Here is a 23,751-nt window from a genome sequence, read left to right on the forward strand (position 1 = left end):
AAATCGCTACGCCGTGCTACTATCTTCTTTCCCTACTAATTTGTAACAAATTAAAATTTTATGAAATAAAATTTAACCCAAACTAAACGTAACATAATTTCAACGCACTTTTTTTTTTCTATAAACGCATTAATGAACGTTTTCGTGCAATTTAAATAGAAAATTTGAAGGTTATTACCGTTTCTTATTCCGATATTAAATGCATCTCAAATTATTCAAAGAGATGAGGATATTCAAAAACTCATAATACTTTTTTTAATAAAGAAGAAATTCGTTGCGGTGAAAATAAGAAATAATAAAATTATTAAAGAAAAAGGAGGCGTAGATTGTTCTCTTAAGGAGCGGATTGTCGCTAACACCATCGCCTGCACTTGAAAACAGCGGTAAACACTTCCGCGCGATTTTCTTTTCTGTCGCCAAATTGTTCTAGGGGAAAATTTTAACGAGTTTTCGAACAGCAAAGAAAAGGTTTTGTCGAGAGAAAAGAGAGAGCCGTTTTACGATCAGGTGTCATTTCATTACCTCAACCCAGTTTTCACTGCTGCTTAATGGGCTAAAAATGTAACAGTGTCGCCCATTAACCGAGTGAAAATGTTAGCTACATCAATTGCGAATTTAATTATAAGCTTTACATCTAATGGAAGAGAATAAGCATTAAGGACACGAATGAAAGTGAGTCTATGAATTTAGCTATCGCTGCCGATGGCGGAAGGAAGTACGAGTAACGCAAATGGAGTTTCTTATTTCCCATTAAAAAAAAAAAAGTGAAACATAAAAAACAAAAATTACAATTTTTTCCATGCGCTTTCGTAAAAATGATTTTGTAAAATCACCGTATGTTTCATTTCTTGAATCCGTTCGAGTATACAGTAGAAGCAGTCATGTAAAATGAGGGGAAAATGAAAATATATCACATAACTAGAATTTTGAAGTGGGGGTTTCGTGCCGTAAAATAACATCGAGTTTCTTCACATTGACATAATTAGCATGATGTTTGCGGTAATTCTTTAAGAAAATATACCTACTTGTTCGTTTCCCACTGGCGGAAGTTCTGAAGTAGACAACTTTGCAGTTGTGAAGTGCATGGGGAATGGAATTTTAGGACTAGAACCTCATAATTTTGTACCGATCATTCAAAGCATGCTATATCTTTATCGGTATTTTATAACCATTCAAGAAAACATCCGATGCATTCAAAATTATATCCAGGAGTTCTGGCTTTTTTTCTGATCATTAATCATTTTTGACCATTATTGTCGCACCACTGCCATCTTCTGCACACGAGGGTTGATTGGACCGGGATCTACGGATCATTGCAGATTCATTCCCCGAGAGGATGGTGCGCTATACCCTCGATATGGTAACAATCTTATTCTGTGGTCATGTCGCAGTCTTTCTGCTGTGCTTACCCCGGCGGTGACCTATCGGTTGGAAATTCTTCGGAATATAGACTGGGTCGCCGTTTCGGTTAGTAACTAAGTAACTCTTTCTGCTGTACCCCTGTGTCAGGAAAGTTTCTGACAAGGACGAACCGAGTATCGAAAGTATCGAACTCGCGACACCCACCTCTAAACATCCTTTGGTACTTTAGGCGAATATCTTATCGACTTGGGCCACCCCGTGCCTCTTTTTCTTCTCACTATTTAATGTGCTCACCTTCTGAACATAATTTTCACCCTGAATCATGAATGTAAATTATTCCTCTATACGTCAGAAGTCACTGTTCAAATTTTTCAAGTCGAGACATGTGTGAATTTGATATCGCATAAAGTATATCATAAGGAAAAAAACAGATTGTAACAAAAATTGAGAAAGGTTATACAGTAATAAACCGAAGTTAAACGATAGGTGGGACCAACAACAACCCTGTAAGTCGAGTTTACGTAATTCGGGGTACAGTTTTCTATAGAAATAAATATAAATACAGTCTACTCCCGTTATAACAAATGCCAAGAGACCGGAGAAATCACTTCGTTATAACGAAATTTCGTTATAATGTAATTCTAGATTTTAGCATTGTTCCTATGTAAACTTATCTTGATGGATTAGAAAAGTGTTCGCTAAAACGAGACTTTCGCTATAACGGTATTCGTTAAAACGGGATTCGACTGTATAAAGTTATTGGAGACCAAGAGTTTTGGAAGGAAATCGTTTTCTTCCTTACTATGCTTATTGTATGGTACTCTTCTATACCTTCATAAAATCAAACTTAAGACGTGACTGCAATCCGGTCCAGTAAAAAAGACTGCTGCTGCTGCTTAACCGTAGATGCACCTCGTAAAGATTGCTATACGGAATTTCTAATGAATTGGTGCATGCCGGAATGCGTTTCTGATTGTATATGCGGCCCTAATGTATTAATAGTAAAAAAAGACTGACTTTCCCTTAAATATCTGCAAATTAAACTCAGGTGCTAATGCTTTGAATGCTTTAATAAGCCATTAAAAATACCAAACAAGCCTCCGTATTCCACTTCTAAATCTTGGCAAAGTTTCCATTTTTATATGCTGTAGCCTCTCCAAAATCGGCTTATTTTCATCATATATTAAGTTCGGATTAACTACATAATTCTTTACTTAAGCAATTTTTAACAGTTTTTCTATTTCAGGAATACACTGTGATTGCAAATAAATTTCACAACAATCTTGCAACTCGGGATTGTGTGAGTCGGAGTATAACTTTACAGTAAAGTTTATGGCAGTTCTAGGTATATATGACCATATCCAGTCGACTGTATTCATAGAGAATTTGTTTTTTTCTATAAAACAAATAAATTCGAAATAGTAATAAATAATATATTGGGCATCTATTAACATTGAACTTAGTGTAGCATCTGAATGACAGGATAATTAGAAGACAGTTTTCTTGTTAAAGAAAATGGAAAATGTCTGTTTGGAAAAAAAGCCACTCTCACACATATATGACACACACATTTATTATAAAAAATAACTTCCGTTTTCAAATAGACGTTTTTCATAGCGGGAAGCTCTGCCATTCGGATAACACAAATTTCAATGTTGAGGAATACAAAAGATTATAGTAAATAATTAAAAAATGTGTCATTTATATAAAAATTTATTAATTATACTTTTTTACATCAAGACTGATGTATTTAGAAAATCCATACTGAATTCTGATCTTGAATGAAGAAATATAAAAAAAAAAATTTCATTATGTATTTTATCTCAGTCTGCAGTGTGACTGAAGTGAAATATCGATTATGTGTATAAATATAAAACTTAAAATAATCGTGAATTTATACCGTGAAAAAAGTCATGAAATATCGATTATCTGTATGAATATACTGTATATGTGAACATAAAATTAAATAAGACAAAATCAGAACACTGATGTCGGAGTTCCTTTCAACATAAGGAATCGAACGCAGTGTTTTCGCTTGACAAAGTGACCATGCTAAACTTACCATCAGTCAGCACCCGCGTACAAGATTGAATGGGTCATAAAATCAGACATAAAAATATTGTAGCGGGACAAAATACTAAAAGCAAAACCACTGAAACAAGACTGGGAAAGGCATGGATCATTGAACTGAACTCTAAACCTATAAATCAAGATAGAGGGCAAAGTTTGGGAGATAGAACAGCCCTACGTGAGTTATGGAACTCAAAATATACGAGCAGAACAAACGGGGAAAAAATAATAAAACTGAAATCATAAAAAATAAAAAAAATCTTATATTCTGTGTATTTATTTATACACTGAGTGGCAACTTTATTATGGCCGCCTCGTAAATATTTCGTTGGATCGCCTTTTGCCTTTAATAAAGCATTGATTCTTCTTGGCACGGACTCTACGAGATAATGATAAGTCGTTTGTGAAATCTGCAACCATGCTTGATGAATAGTACTTTCAAATAGCGTGAGATTAGATGGTTGTCGATCTAGATGTCTGATGGCTATTTCAACCTCATCCCTCAAATGATTGATGGTATCGAGATATAGGAATTGCTTGGGGACGAGCATCCAAGCAAAGTAAACTCTCTTTTTTTATGTTCCTCAAACCAATCCTGCATAATACCAGTACTATTGCAGGGCAAATTACAGTATCTTGTTGAAAGTAGCCATCGCTATTGGGATAAACCATTAACATAACAGGATGTACTTGGTCAGAATAGAAGTTTAGATATGTCTTACTCTGCTGTTCATGACAACCAATCAAAGGGTCCAAAGCATGTCAGAGAAACATTCCCCAAAACCATCAAATTGGCTTCCACCAGCTTGAAGGGTTGTATCAATGCACTTAGCATACATGCAGAGTTTCCGCCAAATTCTCACACACTGTTCTGCGTAGTGCAATTGAAAACGTGATTCATCGGACTACACAACTTGTTTCCAATTATCCACTGCCCAATGCTTGCGCTCCTGAGCAAATTCGTGACATTATTCTTCTTGTTAGCTGCAGACAGCAACGGTGTTCGAGAACAGTCTTTCGTCTACCAAATCTCATACGACGCATTGTACAGCGAACTGTGCGTTCAGAGATCCTTTGAAACGATCTGCTGAAATTTCCTACACTGCTACCGTTCTGTTGTCTCTCACAAATCTGGAAACCCTCCGTTCTGTGTGGGCATTCACCAGTTGGTGGGAGCACAATTGAAACCCAATTTTTTTGTCTGACAGTCCAGTCTTTAAACACTATAATTACTGCTCTTGAATATTTTACAAATGCGGTGGTTTCGCTGATATTAGTTCCATGGCTAAAAAGCTCCTACAATCATCCCACGTCGATTATGTCGAATTTTCCCCCTCACCCATACCTTCACAAAATAATTAATATCTATCAGAATGACTTTCAACTGAGGGTCATATGCCCCTTGCAGAATTGGGATATTTTTAGGGGAGGGGGCACAGGAAGAAATCAAGTAAAAAGTAGAGGTGAGAGATTCTTAAAGGGGGCTTCAGATGGTGGTGAAAAATCAAGTTCGAATGCTATGAAATCAGCTTTTATTTGAAATATAGTGTGAAAAAGTGTGGATACTTTCAGATTTGCTGGAATTGTTCATTGAACCAGCTTCAACCCGCCCCCCCCCCTTCAGTCATGGACCCCATTCGAGCATGGACTGATAGCTTCATGTCTATAGGGGTCCTACATGATGAGATCTGGTTCTATGATTTTTAAGAGTAAGCATGCAAATTTGTAAGCTGTTACTATACATATCAACTAAGTACGGGAATCCCAGAACACCATTTATCTGGGAAGGGGGGGGGGCAATTTTTAGATGGCCTGCATAGAACTTCCACAGGAAGGAAGCTCACGGAGGTGTGTGGGTCTGGAGATCGACATTATTTATAAAATTTATGTTGTAAAAAACAATAAATATAAGTATGAATTCATTCAAAAAAATCAGTCCAGTAAGTAGGAAGAGTTTTGCTATGGACAGAGGCGAATATTCAAAAATGTGGGAGAGATAGAGAGAGAGGGGCGATAGCCTAAGCAGGCGAGTTCAAGGTAATAGGCAGTTAAGAAAATTACACCAGAACAGGAGCACGACGGCAAAAACTATAAATTGGACTGTGTCTCTGGATACAGATGTGGGGGGAGTGGAGTTCTGGATAGCGCAAGAACCACGAGTAGAGAATGTGGTCGAAAGGGACCATGGCCAAAAAAGGTCAAACACTGATCTATACTAATGTCTCAGGAACTGGGCTTCCGTCTTTTGTGCTATCCTAGCCCTCTATTAACATGATGACGTCACAGCTCATTTAATACCGATATAACTATCGGATGGTCATAATGAAGTGACCACCTTCTGTCAACAATACACATATAATACAACGAATACAAATAATGAATGACTTGAAGATGTGACCTCATTAATATAGATGACCTCTGAATTCTTTCAGGGAGAAAATTAGACCTCTGAATTATTTTGAATGATTAAAAATTGCAAATTAGCTTAAAACTCTGGAAAAATGGATCCGAACAAATCTCTAATATCTACTACAACACCGATGATAGCTGCAGAACGTGTTAGGTTGATAGATGAGTGAATCGGGCAAGGAATCTTTTCACGTCATTATTCACTCGAGTGATAATTATCAAAGTAAGATGGAAATCGGGCTTCACGGAATTCCAGTGGAAGGCTTTCCTGGAATAAGTATGGATAATAATCTGTCTCCTTTACTCAACGGTAATTGTTTGAAATGTATATGATGATAAATTTGTTGGCGAAGTTTTAAAAGGCTTGTGATGTCGGGAATTATTTTAAGATTTGTTTATGCTTTAATGGCACCAAGCGAGTCCGAACCGGTTTAAGAGACAGATAATTTCAAAATTTTGGTATTTATGAATATATATAATAACTTAATTTCAGTGATTTTGAATGGAATAATTTCCCATAAGAATAGGTCCATTAGAGGCGGTTCCAAATTGTTTGCACATACGAGGTATCTCTACAACCGTCTATTTCAGAAAGACGATTAATTACGAAACGTTCTCAAATGACGCAGTTACTTGAAATCTCAATCTTTGTTTAAGTGGTCGTATACACAAAAATAATATAAAAAATAATTTTTTCACGCAGTCCTGGTGTGTTTTGAATTACTGAAATGTAGATCCCGCTCTGAAAAATAATTTATAATTTTGTATTTCTAAATGAAATATAACAACGCTGTATATCGAGATATCAAATGCACAAAATCCACTATGTTTTGGCAAGTTTCTATTGGCTCAAAAGCCGCGAATTTTGTTGTACAGGACACAAATAGAATAAGTCAAAATATTTTTTTTTATTCCTAGTAAAAATAATAATTACGTTTTTTATTTTTGATACAATTGAGGGTATACAGGGTATCCTGTAAGTGCTAATGCAATCTTCATATCACATCAACCATCCATAGTAGAGGTCTCATTCCAATTTAAAAAATGCTCAAAATACGTTCAAAAACTACCCTGTAGCAGTTTTGGGAGTGAAAATACAGCGCGTCACAAAATAAAAAAAAATCTATATTTTTATACGGTCCCCCTTGTCCACTAAGTTCTAGTTAGAAAGTTGTTGCCTTGTCTCTCCTGAGCCAACAATAAAAAGTTCCATGTGACATTCGAATTCAAAAATCAGAGAAAAGTTGGGAAAAGACCACATAAATGAGGGAAAAGAGCGTTGCCCGCAACTTTTTGCTGTTCTTTCATAACGTTTCTCTGATTTTTGAATTCAGTTATATTAGCGAATATTGGAAACGTGGGGGGGGGGGTTTCTTTTTGCCTCGGGAGATACAGGGCAACAACTTTCTAGTTAGAAGTCAGAAGACAGGGGTCAGTATAACAATTTAGATTTTCTATTTTGTGACACACTGTATTTTCACTCTTAAAACTGGTACAGGGTAATTTTTTTAACGAATTTTGAGAATTTTTTTTAAAAATTGGATTCATACTTCTACTATGGACGGTTGATGAGGTAAAGGCCACATTAGCACTTACAAGACACCCTGTATATTTGACAACTATATTTTTGCTAGGCATTTTGTGTGTTGTTCCCTTTGTATTTGTATTTGACAAGTATTTTGACAATAACAGATAGTTTAGTACTTGGAATAATAATTTACGTTTCGCAATTTGTGAATCACGCTCTCAATCATTGCCGATAAATGCTAAAAACTTCAAAGTCAAATATCTCAATTAGTATCACCTTAAAAATATGAAAATTGTTGTAAACGATTTCCCAGACTCACATTTACATTTCACTATTTGTAAATTTTAGCACACAGGTTCCACATAAAAAAGTAAGTTTTCTATGTTTTTATGAAATTTAAGACATTTCGAGCAATCACCCGTCATTTAAAAACTTATCGTTCCGTCAACTAGGATGACTTTGCCCAGTTTTGAAAAAAAATAAATCTTTTATGGTAGTAAAATCTTACTTAGATGAGCGTTTGTGGTGCTGCTGTCGTCAAGGCTTTACATGTGGATGAGACGACTTAATGTTTCGGGCGTTTTCTGATAAATGATATCGCCAATATAAAAGCCTGTTTTTTGACGAGATTTAATATGAAGAAAAAATTTAACACATCAAACTTTCATTTATTCATCCTTTTTTGATAACTAGGTGAGTTCCGTGAGTTATTTTTATTATTAGTATACGTAATAAAGAGATTGTAAAGCAATTGGAGTTCTTGGTTTAGCACGAACCGGAAGATTTTTACTTCTTGGTTAATGTCACCCCAGGTTCCCATAGGAGATTCGGGGTCATTTTTGCCAACTTTATAATTGTCATTCTCTCACAGTAACAACTTGAAAGGCATAAATTGATAGAATCTTTTAGCGTAAATATGAATTGGAACTATTCAACAGTTAGAAAAAAAAAAAGGTTCTTTTAAACACGGGATTCCCTCTTATAATAGAAAAGAACCAATATACACAGAAAATAGCTTGACTCTAATCATGATTTGTGCGAGTGCGGACTCATGAAATTCCTGACTCTTATGAAACTTTTACTTACCTAACTCGCATGTTTACCTTTCGATTAAGGATTTTGTTTTCAACTCTTTCAATATCAGATTTAACGTATTTTCTAAAGGCAATACGTGCTTGGAGCATTGAACTTTGTTAAGTTGTTTTTTGTGTACGTTAGCTTATATTGCAGTGAAAACATCATTAGATTTTTTTTCCGTATTTCTCTTTCGTTCTCTTCGAAATAAAAATTTGAAATTTACTTTTTCTAGAACGCTTACATCTTTCTAATAGCAAATGCATTTTATCAATGTATATGTTACGGTAAGTATAATAAATCGACCATTGCACATGATAACCGGTTATTATGCATACTTACCAATCGTCTTGGCAAGTTTGATATATTTATCACTTTTATACCGGTGAATATGCATAATACCCAATTGCAATTGATAAATCAGGCAAATACTGATAAAATTATCACTTTTACCGGCTATTATGCATAATAGCCAAGCAGAGCCGTAACTGGAGGGGGGCAGGGGGAAACTGGCCCGGCTGACAAAATGTAGGGAGCGGCAATTCTAGGTTCCAACAAAGAACACCGTTATACAATTATCGAATTTTAAAGTTTTGGGGGCGGCAAAAATCCTAGTTACGGCCCTGTAGCTAAGTGTGGTTAGTAAATTTGATAAACAGGAAAAAAATTCAAATGTGTCTGGTATGTGTGATGAATCTAGTCAGACCCGGATATAATGGTAACAAATTTAGCCACCATACTCCGATATAATGGCACAATACATATACGAATTATCATGTATAGTATGTCATATAGTTTGTAGATTTATTATTTTAACGAACGACGCGACGCTTGGGTACTATGCGCAATCGCTTTTAAAAGTGATAAATTTGTGGAAATTTATCACACTTACCAAAATGCTTAGAAAGTATGCATGACAACCGCATTTATCACATTTACCGTAACATATATAATTTACCTGATTCCAACTTTAACGTGTAATTTTCTAGTTCATCGTAATTCATATGTTTATATATTTTAAAAATAGGATTCCAATGCATAGCTTCAAGTCATTTTTGTTATTGCCGTTCTCTTAACATACCGTGTTAATCACATTGCCCAAAATTCACTCAAATCTATGTTATGCACACAAATCAGATGGTGGGAAATGTCCGCCCATTATTCTGGGTGGCATTCATTGCCCACCTTGTTTTTATTTTTCCACAAAAACGAGGGGTGACCGATTAAAATAAAAACTGCACAAATCATATCTACAAACCATGAACCAAAGATAAAAAAAATGTATCTTGAACTATTAATCAATGGAATGAATGAAAATTTGCAAGTTGAATTTTAAAACTGGGCAAAGTCAACCCCAGTTGACGGTACCTGAAATAAATTTCTGAAGTCAACGGTTGCAGAGATACCTGCTGTGCAAACAATTTGGGGCAGACTGTTCTAGTATTTTTCACTATTCGTCAACGATGAACTTTGTGTGTTATCCGGATTTCCAGAAAAGAAAGTGTGTATAAGAAAATGCCTAGTGACTATCCCTTATGGAAAAAATAACGAATTTCAGACAAAATTTCTACTACTAATGTGCTATTCCCGTAAATGGCTCTTTCCAAAGGAAATCATTTCAAGATTTCTTCCATAAAACTGATAGTCCCTCTAGGAAAACTAATAATTTTCTTCTCTCAAGATATTTCTAAAAGCTTCGATCAAAATTACATGGGGTTTACCAGGATAAAAAAAAATAATACCGTAAAAGTAAATTTACATAACTATATTTATGTAATCTGGAAATGCACCTGATCACAGTATCGATTTCCTGTTTTCACTCCGATGAGTCCATTGAGAATTTTTTCAACATGTTATTGATTTCTTGATGTAGAAAAGAAGATAAACCATTATAACATATAGAATCAAAGTTTCTCCTTAGTACCGTGATTTATCGATGCATTTAATGTATGCAAAGATGTATTGGATTCTCCCGAAGTAATACAAATATGTAATGGCTATATATAGATTGAAATTGACATTTATTTTTCATGATGATAGATTTTCTATCCACTCGTAACTTTGATTTCGAACAGATAGATTTGAAAGAGGGAAGGCAACTTATTCAGCATTCAGCATTATAACAAAATAACTTGGTTTAATAATTCTTTGCCCACGTTAATACAGTTGGCACTGCTTATTAGAATCACGTATATTGTTTTCATTCAGCTATTGTTATCCCTTTTTGCAAAGACCGGAACGGATCAATCTCATAATATTGGAAAAACTCATTTATAGTTGTCGTGCATCGGATAGTGTTATTAATTTTTTTTTCCGACGAAATGTTTTATTGCGCATTCTGAAGCTAAGGTCCCTAAGGTGTTCCATCCCCCTGTCCCTTGTTGCCAAACATTTCTGTATTTTATGTGGTGATCAGTCCGTGGTATTCGCTGTGATTCTATGCGCGTGTAGCTGCTTTTGCAATGGCCTTATAGTGAAGCAAATATATGTGACGGGGAAAAAAAACGTTTTCCTTCAGTTCTTGATCGGGTTCTTTCAGTTGAACAGTCAAATTAATTTTATGAGAGACTTTCAAGGGATCTATGAAACGTTTGCACATAAAAGAAAATATCTTAATTCTTGGTATACACATCAGATGGTTCCATTCTCGCGCCCCCCCCCCCCCCACTGGCTGAATAATAAAGATACTGGGTTTTTAAGCTTGAAGAAAAAAAAAATTCCCATTTTAGAATATAACAAAAAAGTGGAAGGATTGAAAATTACGCAAATTATGTGGGAAGAAAAACAGAATTGTCCCCCTTTTTATCAATGCCCGTTCACCATTCATCACGTTCAAACAAACGGGATATATGGTCACAGTACTTGCAAAAAGAAATTTTTTGATATAGTTATCATTTGGTTATTGTTATTAGAAACCCCTATTCATGATGTGATTACATTAAGTGGTGAGGAAATTGATGCCATTTCAAGTTTTGTTCGTTCCTAAAATAAGCATATTCTTTGACAATATTTTCTACTAATTTAAAACAAACAAAAAAAAATCTGTATAACGTATAAATACATATGATAAAAAATAAAACTATTAAACATAAGTACATATTATTAAACTTTCCAAATACCTTACGTCATAATGCACGTGATAAGAAAACAAAAATGAATAGGGGATTAAATAGGGAAAAACTAAAACATATCTCTTGTTAAATTTATTTCCCTTTGTTTAAATCTAATTTTTTTTAAATATTTTATAGTCAAAGAAACATCGTAAGAAAATGTTTCAAATATTAGGTAGACTTTGGTTTTTTGTTTCGTTGGTCTTGAATGATTCATTGCTTAAATTACGATGAATTTTTTCCAGTTTTTTATTTTCTATCAGAAGTTTCGTTTTTCGGCAAGGCATTACTCTGAAACTAGAAAAATTTATCTTCTCCGATTGACTAATCAGTCAGTTAATTCGAAACACAATTTGATTTTATTCGGACAGTTATAAAATTTAAATCGCATAATCATATTAATAATAATAAATAAAAATAGAAAAGATTAAGACTACGTATATCGGCAATTCACTCGCACTGATTCCATGTAAAATTCAAACTCAAACAAAAACTAAATGTGCACGATAAAAAAACACACTTAAAATATTCACATTGCTTATCGAATAGGTTTATAAATTTAATAAAATTAGGAACACAAATTTAGGCACTGATGTTATATTTGGATATTTTAATGCGGGGAAATATGTATAACATTATGCGAAAAATTGTTTTGCACGGAGCTTGAATCTACCAAATATTTATTTTATGTGACGTAACTGCACAGAAAAACACGCTTCAGATATATTATTGAATAAATAATGTATTTTTAATAAAGCAAAGCATAATATATTTTCTTTGGTTTTGATAGAATTTGATATAATTTGAATTTAGAAATACAAAAACTTATTCCACTAGATAATGTAGCAAGTATTATGAGAAAAAAAGGGGGTAAAAATTCATATGCAGCAAAAATAAAAAAATGGATATGCATATGGAATTCTTATTTAAAATGAATTGATTACATTTTGGCAAAAACTGCGATGTAAAAAAATAGGTGGAAATCTATGCAAGGAGTTTCGTGGGAAAACTCCGGTAGCAATACATCTATCATATATATAAAGAAAGTAAAAACAGAAATGTGTGTCCAAACATATGAATATAATTGTGGACATTTTTATACAGAAAAATGTTTAATTGCGTATGAATGAAGTTTAAACAAAAGTAGGTCGAGATTTTTGTGGAAATTAATATGCAATAGAGATAGGTTGAGGTTCATATAGAGAGTTTTATGTAAGAAATAGAAATATATGTCTCAACTTTAGTAGTGGTAAAGGCACTTATTAAAAATAACCTATCAACGTGCGAAAATGAAAGTTTCTAATGTAACTACGTGGATTTAAGTGCAGAATTACGTTATAGATATCATTTATGTGAGGTTCATTAATGCCAATTTTAGTTTCACTCAGAAAAATAAATATCGTTTGAGAATAGTTTCAATAAAATAAATAATACGATGAAAACGGATATATCTGATCAATATATAACTTCGAGATTTCGTCTCAGTCCTAAAATATAATTTCGCGTAATATTATACATAAAAAAAATCATCAAAATTTTTTACTTTCATATATTTTTGGGTGTTTGTTTATTTTTTTTACCTTGGACGACTACGTACAGAGAGCAGATCAAGAAAGCGCGTGGCACATCCCTCCTCTTCGTATTCCGATTAGTCCCCTGAATCCACCACGCTGAACGCACCACGCGTTCGTACTCCATTCACGTGATCGTTTACGCACCTGCCACGAGCAGCACAATGCCAAATTGATCATATAAATGCCTTCTCTACTCTTTTAGGCTTCTCTTTCCTCCCTTCTCCTGTATTTCGATATTCTGTGTTACTTTTCTCTCCTAACTATTACTTTTTTTTAAGCACGCGCGCGCGCGCGCACTTTTGTTTTCTATTTCAAAACGGGACCGTCTGAGCAGAATAAACTTGCTCGAGCCTCTGTTTCTGAGGCCAACTCCGCTGTACTCTCAGAACCACTCGCGGACTTCGTTTCTACCCCCTTTCCCAAATAGATAATAGTATGATGCTTTTGTACCGCCATCTTCTTCTATCCACTACCCAATCGCCTAGAGTCTCTTTTCCCTCTCTCCAACTAACATTCACTGGAGTCTAGATCGTAGCGGAGCCTGGCGGAGTGTTTTTACAGTTTTATTCATCCCAAAACTGGAGAAACTGGAAGTAAAAGAATCGAATAAAATTGAAAATGAATTTGTGAGGTTTCGACAACTTTTTTTTTTTTCTATTCATAAATGCTGAGCATACATATGTAAGAAAATAAAATGGGTTTTTTTTCCTATGTGTTTATGAAGGAAAGATCTTCGAATAAATTAAATATCAGAGGCAGTCTAGATCTTTCCCATAAATACCCTGAGGAAACTTTCCTCGAAAACGTTCAGTGTGTTTTCGATTTTTTCTTTTGTTCGCAGTAATAACTTTTTTTATGAAACATAAAGAAAATATTTCGTAGCCTCGGCAGATAAAAAAATATTACTTTTCTTGAATGAAATGATAATTGTTATTATGATTGGAAATAATCTCAAAAATCTCTCAAATATAAATTACGATGCAAATAAAAAACTTGATGAGATTATTTCTTATTCAAAAAGTAATAGAATTATTATGGAATCTTGAAATCAAAAATAGATTTGGAAAGCCTTTTTTAGGGAGCTGTAAGTTTTAATAATGAGATACAACTCCTCTAATGCGAAAAACGGTGGGACAAACATATTCGTATACGAAGGAGAGGTGATCGTAAAATCAAATTTACAGTTAAAAAATACGAATTAATTATTTATCTGACCGTAAAAGAGAGGTGCCTGTTAAGACGGGTGTCTGTGTAAGCAGATTTTCTATTTAAATAAAATTCACAGACAATAATTCATCTCCACAACATTTGTATTTGCCGATAGGAAAATCCATCGACAAACAATTCAGTGACGGGAAAAATCATCGCTTAGAAAATTCACTGACAAACAATTCACCGATAACAGTTCTTCACCAGTGAGTGAGTGACTGTTCAAGTGAATGAGCGACCGTACAAGTGAATGAGTGACCGTACAAGTGAACGAGTGACCGTGCAAGTGAGTAAGAGACCGCATGGTTCACTTGCTCTCTCAATTGTTTATCCATCCACTCTCTTACTCAGTCACTAACTTCCTCATTCACTTTTTTATTCATCCACCCACTTGCTTATTCATCTACTCACTTGCTCAATAACTAACCCCTTCACTCGCTTGTTTATTCATCCACTCACTTGCTCAATATGACTAATTCTTCCACGCAATTGCTGAATCACCAACTGCTCAATCACTCACTTACTCGCTCATCCACTAAATAACATGTTCACCTGCCAACCAACTAACTCCCTGACTCATTGATTACTCAATCTCTCACTTCATATCTCACTCATCTTCTCATCCACTCAATCACTAAATCACTTTATCGTTGAATTGCTGTATTTTAATTTTCCTAGCGGTGAATTATCACGGCGGTAAGTTTTCTTTTCAGTGAATTTTCCGGTGAATTATTGGCCATGTATTTTCCGCACACGCAGATTCACTTTAGAAAGATTCAGCTGCTCCAGAATTTTGATTTCAGGAGCAGTTGCAGAGATTACCTACTCATTACAAAAATGGAGTTTCTTGTGGAGAGATGTTATTTGATGACATTTTCTTCCTGATAAATGATGTCATTATTTTGTTAATAAATTGAAACTCATATAACGGTTACTCTACGAATGCGGCCACACTTCTTTTACGGTGAGAATTACGTTTTATCAAGAACCTATTTTTGACGGCAAACTCTTTTTTTTAAGGACAAATTCTTTCCCCCTCCGGAGTCTACAACAGTAGACCATTTACTATACGTCCGTATTTTGTAGAAGTAATTTATTTCTGCCGCAAACTTTGATTCAGTTTTGAATCATGCTTTAGCGAGGTACGCTAAATAATGCAATATAATCAAGTACATATTCAATATTTTTCGCTCTCAAATAACCATAAAACATTTCTTCCAGTCGTTACAGTGATGCAGTTTAATAATGAAACCAGTTCTTGCATACTTGATACATTGTTAAAGAAACAAGTGCATTTTATGTAAGATAACTTTATAAATTTATGATATAATCAATCTCTTCAGTATTTTATTAATCAAACGAGAGAGTTATCGAGAGTTATGCTTGACATGCCGGCGATAGAATAATATGATAATTCATAATACCATATTTCGAAACAGATAAAATGATGCATATTTTATCTATGGTTGAATATGATCTGCAAGTTTGTTCGGGATGTTTTAATTAATTTCATACGTAGATAAATATTTACGAGTTATGATTATTGTTATCCATACAATGATTTAATTTCGATACCTCATGTAAGAATATTGCATATAGTATGGGTACTCTTCTCGTAAAAGGCAAACAAACATCTTTTTTACTATTCTAATTTAAGGAATTATTCGATCAATCAGGAAGGTAATTTATTGAAAATGAAGATATATAATACATATAAAGAGAAATAATTTATTAAGGAATAATTCAGGATTTATTTATAGCAAACGTTAATATTTTCTACAGTATAACTGTGGTGATCATTTCCCTGTGACTAAAAGCGGCATATCGGGATGATCAGAAGAGAATATTACGAGACATTGTCACAGATTGGACAAGTGTCAAATGATCTTGGCATAAGGGCTGCACAAATTGCTTTCATTTTTTCATAGTAGTCAGTCACCAAAGATAGTCTTCGGTCTAGTCTCTACATTCACAACACATATAGCTCTCGTTACACGTTGCGGCGTTCTGTAAACCAGTTTGATATGCGACGATGATATACCAGAAATACCGTTTGATATACCAGAATGGAGATACCAGCCTAACAATTCACATACTCGCAAGAAATGCCTGATTTCAGTGATGCAATTGGATCAACTTAATTTTATGAAACCCCATTCCCCCCGTGCACCTAAGCCCACTATGCTATGCTTAGTTCAAGAATGGAAGTACCCCCACCCGCGGCCGTTCCTGGATAGACCCATGAGTTCCGATCGCGATGGGCTTGCTAGTCTCTACATTCCTAAGCTAGAACGCATATAGCTCTCGTTACACGTTGCAGCATTCTATGAAACTGTTTGATGCCACTTCTCATCATGCCACTCTCAACCCCAATGGCAGCACAGCTGAAGTTGGTCCGACTTCCATGCGCGAATTCAAGCTGGTCTCCCATAAGAAAGTCTATCCGATGAGAGAAGTCAGACCTCCAACATGATACTTACATGGAAAATTCAAATACTTACCATCTTCGCTTTAAAATATTGGAGACAGGTGGCAGCACCATCACGAACACAAAAACAATCAAACTCCGTACGTTAAGGCCATACATACCCTCAGACCCTCAATCATCCTGCCATGTACTGACTTTTTAGAAATTCCGAAAATGAATGTGTACCAAATGCATGTATGGTTAAATAGTTTCATGCGGCACTTTGCTTTTTTACTGGCCCTCACTTTTAAAACTTTTAACTCTCACTTGGCCCTCACTTTTAATAAGCAATACCCTGCTTAATAAAAGCTCTGGTAGTCCGAGTCCTACTGTGTAACTGATTTTGGCACATGAAAGTAATAATTTGGAAAAGAAAAAAATCCAAACCCAGATGAATGCCAACCTCCGTAGGCAGCCATTGAGAGAAAAATAGACGAGGAAAACATTTACGGGTGGCCTATAATAGGATCTTAACGCGTGAGATCTACCGCATTACTTTTTAGTAGTGACGTTAGCGAAGACTGATTATCCCAAAAAGTCCTTTCCGTGTGTGTTTGGTGCTGTTCCTCTAAAACCAAACGGAGAAAGAGTAAAAAAAAAAAAAAAAAAATTACTCAGGGATATATATATGAACAGTGAAATACACGGAAAATAGCGGAGTATAAAACAAAACAGAAAAAAGAGGAAGAGTACGTATAGAAAAATCGAGAGGGGAAAGAGAGAAACTTTTGCGCAAGAGGAGCGTGTAATTGAGGTTAACTTCGGGAGTCGAGTCACGGTGACTCGTAAAACGCCCAACGATCCTATTCCGGTAAATAAAAGAATTTCCACCGAAGATTATTCCCCAACTTCTACTGGTGGTTGCCGTAGAAAGAAAAACAATAGAAATTAGTGCATTTTTCTAATTTTCTTTTTAGACCTCTAGCAATTTCCCGGCAGATATTTTCTATATATCCCCCTATTCTACCCAAGTTTTATCCATTTTACGGAGGTACAAAGTCACGTTATTTTCCTCCTTCCGTACAATTGGTATCACTTTTTGGGAACTTGGGATCATAGGTATACTAATTTTGATATTTCTACGCAGTTAGTTAATACGATAATTATATCAATCTTGGATATAACGAAGTTGCAGACTATTATGCAAAATATCCCTTATATCAGGAGTGCGCCAACCTTTTCGGTCCGCTTGCCAAATATACGATATTTCTGCAGTTCGAGGACCCAAGATGTTGTATAAGTATCGGGTGGCCATTGTGACTATTATTCAGATATAATTAAGAAAACTTATTTCGCATTTTTTTTTTTTTTTTGGCTGTCATTGGCGATTTTACGCGCTTTGCATAATTTTATCGCAGTACTAGCCTATAATAATTTGTTTTTTTTGTGTTCGACAACTTTGTTAATTTTTTAATAATTTACTTGCTTTTTTTTTTTTCTGAATGCAATTGGCAACTTCACTTGCTTTCAAAAATATTTGACGATAAGATACAGCTTTACTAGCGTTTAATTTTTTTATTCATATGTGCTAATAATTAGCTCTCTTATGGATATTGACTTGCCGTATTTCATGAAAGATATGTGGGTAAGACTAGATATTTTTATTGCATGTATGACATTGATACTTTTGCTACTACTTACCGCACACCGGTGATACACTGGTTGGGAAATGAAGGTGCCATCTACCGGTGGTCGCTGCAGACACGGTAGGGAAAGAACTTGATTCTAATGTTGTTAGGCCGGATTCGAACACGTAATACCTTGACGGTAACCTTCCGCGTGGAAGACGAACATCTTACCATAGCGCCACTCGCGCATTAGCACTTTTCGACTAGAATTAGTAGATACTTTTCTACCAGATCACCTTTCGTGGGCCAGATGGAACCCCTTGGCCCTCAAGCCACACGTTGTGCACCTCTTCCTTTTACAGTCAAAACTTGGTTAATACAATGAAAGGAAAAATAGTATTAGCTGTAACTTCTTATTCCCTGCAAAAAATAAAAGGAATAAAATTATAAAGTAACATTATGATATTGAAACACATCACTAGTCATAATTATGAAAACATGATCTGCCGGGTTCATATGAAACCATATCGCAGTGTGATATTTAGTATTCGAATATTGTAGTAAATCTCCTGAAATGAACTTCCTAGTGAACCTCAGACCCACTGGGCAACACCGGCAAATCAAGGACCCTGCACTATTTGTATTTGAGTCAATAGAATGCGTTTCTTTGGGAATAGTGTTGTAGTGGTGGGTTGGTAAGATACGGAGTTAGAGATGGGAAGAGTTTAGGGTACATGAGTTCAAACCCACCCACCTCCAGGAAATTACACTTTTTGTGGCCGGCTGAAGTTGGTTCTCTGTGGTTCCCAACTTCAAGGCGCCAATGCGAGCCGATCTCCCCGTTGAAAAGTCTCGCCGCAGAGAGCAACAGTCCTACAACGATAAATCATTCAATCATAACACTTCACTCATAGTTAGAAAAACTGGTGGCAGATGGCAGCACTACACATAACAAGCATTACAGAAAAACAAAAAACTTCACGTCAGGTTTCACTACACGTACACGCACATTCCAGCATGTACTGATTCGTTGGGGGTTCCGCAGGGGGGGGGGTGCGTGTGTGGTATAGCAGTAGTAGGTAGGGCCTCCAAAAAATGGCTCGAGGATCCATGATGTTCTTAAGTCAGCCACCTCGTTGGGCAATTTGCCTGTTGTGGCGTGGTATTTGTATTTGAATAGGATATAGTCGAATATTGTTATATCTTGGTGGTCGGAAAATATGATTAAACACTTTTTTGTAACCTGACCGTTATATAACGAGACGTATGAAAGATCTATTGCAAAAATGATTTGATAAATAAAATTTTACATAACATTGCCTGCTACGCATCTAATGCGATGTATATGCTGCGGTAAATATGATAAATCGGTTGTAATATAAATAATTACCTGTTATCTTACATACTTACTAATCGTCTTGGTAAGTTTGATAAATGTATCACCTTTTCCGGCGAAAACACATAACACCCAAGCGGCATTGGTAAATTTGATAATACTGAAAACATTATCACTTTTACAGGCGATTATGCATAACAACCGTGTCGTTCGTAAACATGGTAAATACGTGGAAGTTATCACCTTTATCTGTGATTATGCTTAATACCCTGAATTTAATTTGTGAATTTGATAAATGTAAAAAATTCCAATTGGGAAAACAAATTTTACGATCGTACCCGATGTAACAAAATGATACAATACAGTATGAATTATGTATAATATATCATATATAGTGTGATTTAACATGTTTACTAACGACACGACGCTTGGGGATTATGAATAATCGCCGGTAAAAGTGACAAATTTAGGAAAATGTATCGAACTTACCAAAATGGTCGGCGATTATGCATAATAACCGGATTTACCACACATTCACCGTAACATATATACAAGTATCTTACATCGAATTATGTCTCTTTCGCATTCACTCGTAAATAAGATCTTCCCTTGCTATTAAGAAAATATTTAATACTTGGAGTTATTTGAGACTCAAAAACTTTCATTTTACATGAACGTGCATTGTCTTTTAGAACTTGTGCCTTGCATGATATACATGGAGTTTCAAATTTAGTTCTCTCTCAGAGATTGATCACGATCGTTTGCATGTTTCCGAAATCTATTATTATGCATTAACAATGAAATAAAAAGAAACAATGAAACCACATGTTTCCATCTTTATTTCATATTTAAAATTTTGTAAAGGTGATTTTGTCATACGAAATGTTAAAGTGTTTTTGCTCATAACAGAGGTGAACGTATTGTTTCAGCGCTGATAAAAAAAACATAAAATTTGTAATGTAATTAAATAGCTAACGAAAAATGATTTTCAAGATATTTCAACCGTGGCCTCGTATTAAACGAGTTTGGCCGTTGATATTAACTGCAACCTATCGCAAGTAATTGTATCGTTGAAGATAAAACCTAATTTGACCTCAGAAAATTTCGTCGGATTACTTAAAACGTATTAATGCCCGTCGACGAGTTTTCAGCGCATATGATTTCGTTTTAATTTTTGTTGCGGCAGTTTGATGAAAGGATGAAGACGAAATCACAACTATATATATATTTGCGTGCTGTTAATTTAAAGGTAAAAAATTACTGCAGAAAGTAATCACTACTAGACATATAGAGAAACTGTAAGATTTTATAGACGTCTTAATCTGCTTCTCTTCAAGAAATTCCAAGAACGGCTGGAGAAGCAAAGAAAGTATAGAAAGCTTCTCTCCAACCTTTGCTGACAGTGTTTGTGTTTATATTCGGAGAACAGCAACCGTATGTGAATTCGGAACAGAGACGTGAGCAAAGAAATGAATAGCGAACCAGAGCATTTCTACTTCCGAGATAATGTAAAATTGAAAGCATTTAAATATATTCCTGTAAGCAATTGCATGCTATCTTAATCAATTTGTATTGATTTTGTATTGATTTAAAATGTTTTTTTGAAAGTTAAGTCACTAAACTTATGTGGGAGATATTCCTTGTTCCCTACATAACAGTCGGTTCCAATAAGTACGCCTCTGATTCGTACGTATGCTCAATATCAAATGCGTGTTGCATCAAAAATCAAAAACTACTTGAATAGGAGTGCCAAGATCAATGTCTCTCAAGTATAAAATCTAGCTCAAGCTTCTTTTTTGAAAGCCTATATGAGCATCACGGCAATTTTGAGCAACAGGTCGAACATGCAGAGCAGATATCAAGTTTGAGATTCGGACGTGACTCAAAATAAAATTGTCATTTTTAAAACGCTTCGTTGCATGCGATTTTCTGAAGCAAGAATAATTAATTCTACTACAAACTTCTAAAAATACAATATATAAATAACATATGTTAAAAAATTACTAAATGCTCGCTGTTTTAACATTGTATTTCTTGCAGGTTTGAAAATAGAAAATGTGAAAAAAAATGTAACCGAGATTTGTTTTTGTCGTGCAATAATCACGAGAAAATTAGCAAAAATACATATCTCCTAATTTATACAATAAATTGACTCATCAATTTTGTGACACGTTAATTTAGGAGCAAATTAATGCACATCGGGTTTTAATAATAAGTAGTAGCGTAAGAGGAAACACGCAGATGAGTTGAATACCTTGCTTGAGAGCCAATACCAGCATCTAATTAGCATGTCAAGCTTAAAAATTGTCTCGAAATGGAATAAAAAAAATGATCCTCATAGATACCCACTGAAACGAGTTTATAAAAAAAAAATAAGTAGGAAAAAATGAGAGGATCTTGTAATGACTTCGGATTTTCTTGCTCATAGAACAGATTCTCTTAATTTGCGTCTTTTCACCAGCTTATTAAGATTCTGAGAGTAATTGGAAACTCTTGTAATTAAAAAAAAATTGGAGAGGAAGATGGATGTAAAGGAGAGAGCAAAAAAAAATCGCGATCAATATGAAGAGGAAAAATATCGAAGAAATAATCCAAAATAAAAGATGCGTGAATGTACGCGTGCAAGAGAAGATCAATCAGCAGAAATTTCCAGGAAAAGCCCCAGACAATGGGAAATCATTAAACAGCTGTTGAAGCATGAGAAAATTGTCATCTCTCTCTCTCTCTCTGTAAAGAATGAAGGGGGTCCCATTGTTATCTGTAGCGTAATGAGCCGTGGTGCTGGAAAACTGCTTATGATGTGAATACGTGTATGTCTGTTTGAATTCTCTTTGACTTGGCTTCACATCGGAATTAATCAGTGAAAGAAAGAAAGGGACGCTATTCTAACTAGAAGCCCATTTTGAGACATAATTAAGTATGATCTTGAAAGAGGAGAAAGAAAATAACAAGGAATTCAGTCGCCAGGATTTCTTATTTTACACATTCCAATACGGAATATGCTACGGAATTCAATAAGTCCGGTCCATTGTCGAATAAGTTATGTGTGTTTCACGTTACATTTCTGCGGTACTTTTTCGTATCAAGGGGCACAATACTTTTTTGGCTCGTGTTCATCCGATGGGTAAAATCAATTACATTTCTCTTGGATGCAATATTGTCAATGTCTGATCGGAATCATCGGGGTGAGAAATGGTTTTGGCAGTTCTTGCATCCCGATAAGCATGTTTTTATCGGACAAGTTGCATGTACGCCCAGTAAAAGCGTTAGGATATTAAAAGATGTGTACAGGGTGGGCACTATTTACCACCCAATAATGAAACTCGTGATTTCTTATCAAAAACTAATACGGGGAAGTGTTTTCCGTTATAGGATTGGAAGAATATTTCCAGAGTTCTGACGTTTTGAACTTTTGCGACGTGCCAGTTTTGTAAGGGCCAGTTACGCGCCAGGTTAATTTTTGAACGCCTTTTAAGCATTTTTTAAATTGGAATCATACCTCTACGACAGACGGTTGATTACGTAAAGGCCGCATTAGCATTTACAGGACACCCTTTATAAACCCTCGCATAATATATAATAATATTTGGTGACAGTAATATTTATTGATCTGTATTCAGGAAGCCCTTGTGTGCATATAATGGCTTTTATGCGATAAAACGTCAACACAGTATTATTATGGAAAAATTTTAAATTAATGGATAGCTTTGAGCAGCGTTTACGAAAAAAATAAATATATTGAGAGAAATTATACAGTGTTTCTTAACAATTTTTCGCTCATGGCCCGCTTTGGACCATAATTTTTCCCTCCTGCCACTTCCCCGTATTATCCACCCTTCCCCGAAGGTGTGATGCTCTTTTCATTATTGTTGAATTGATTTTTTGAGCAAACTAATATTGAAAAAAAAAATTAATGAGTAAGGTCGACACCTGATTCTGCGTTCGTTTTCGAGTTGGGGGGAGGTCTATGTTGTGTCGTCTCACTTCGATGGGCCCTCGGGCAAAAGAAGATGTTCTGGAACCCCTTACTTTTACTGGGAACAA

General features: G+C 35.1%; 1 protein-coding gene across 1 annotated transcript in view; it reads right to left on the reverse strand.

Moving 5' to 3' along the window:
* LOC149069509 (cell adhesion molecule 2-like) overlaps positions 1 to 13,526 on the reverse strand; it is a 60,983-nt gene extending 47,457 nt beyond the window's left edge. Inside the window, exon 1 of the mRNA XM_089249826.1 lies at positions 13,134 to 13,526. Coding sequence (XP_089105952.1) covers positions 13,134 to 13,251 — 118 coding nt within the window. The 5' untranslated portion in view covers positions 13,252 to 13,526. The remainder of the gene's footprint in view (positions 1 to 13,133) is intronic.
* Between the last annotated feature and the right edge of the window lie 10,225 nt (positions 13,527 to 23,751).

The sequence above is a fragment of the Pholcus phalangioides genome, unplaced genomic scaffold, assembly GCF_987345545.1.
Source record: "Pholcus phalangioides strain wild (caught in Gottingen) unplaced genomic scaffold, Ppha-v1.0 ptg000022l_1, whole genome shotgun sequence".
Classification (NCBI taxonomy): domain Eukaryota; kingdom Metazoa; phylum Arthropoda; class Arachnida; order Araneae; family Pholcidae; genus Pholcus; species Pholcus phalangioides.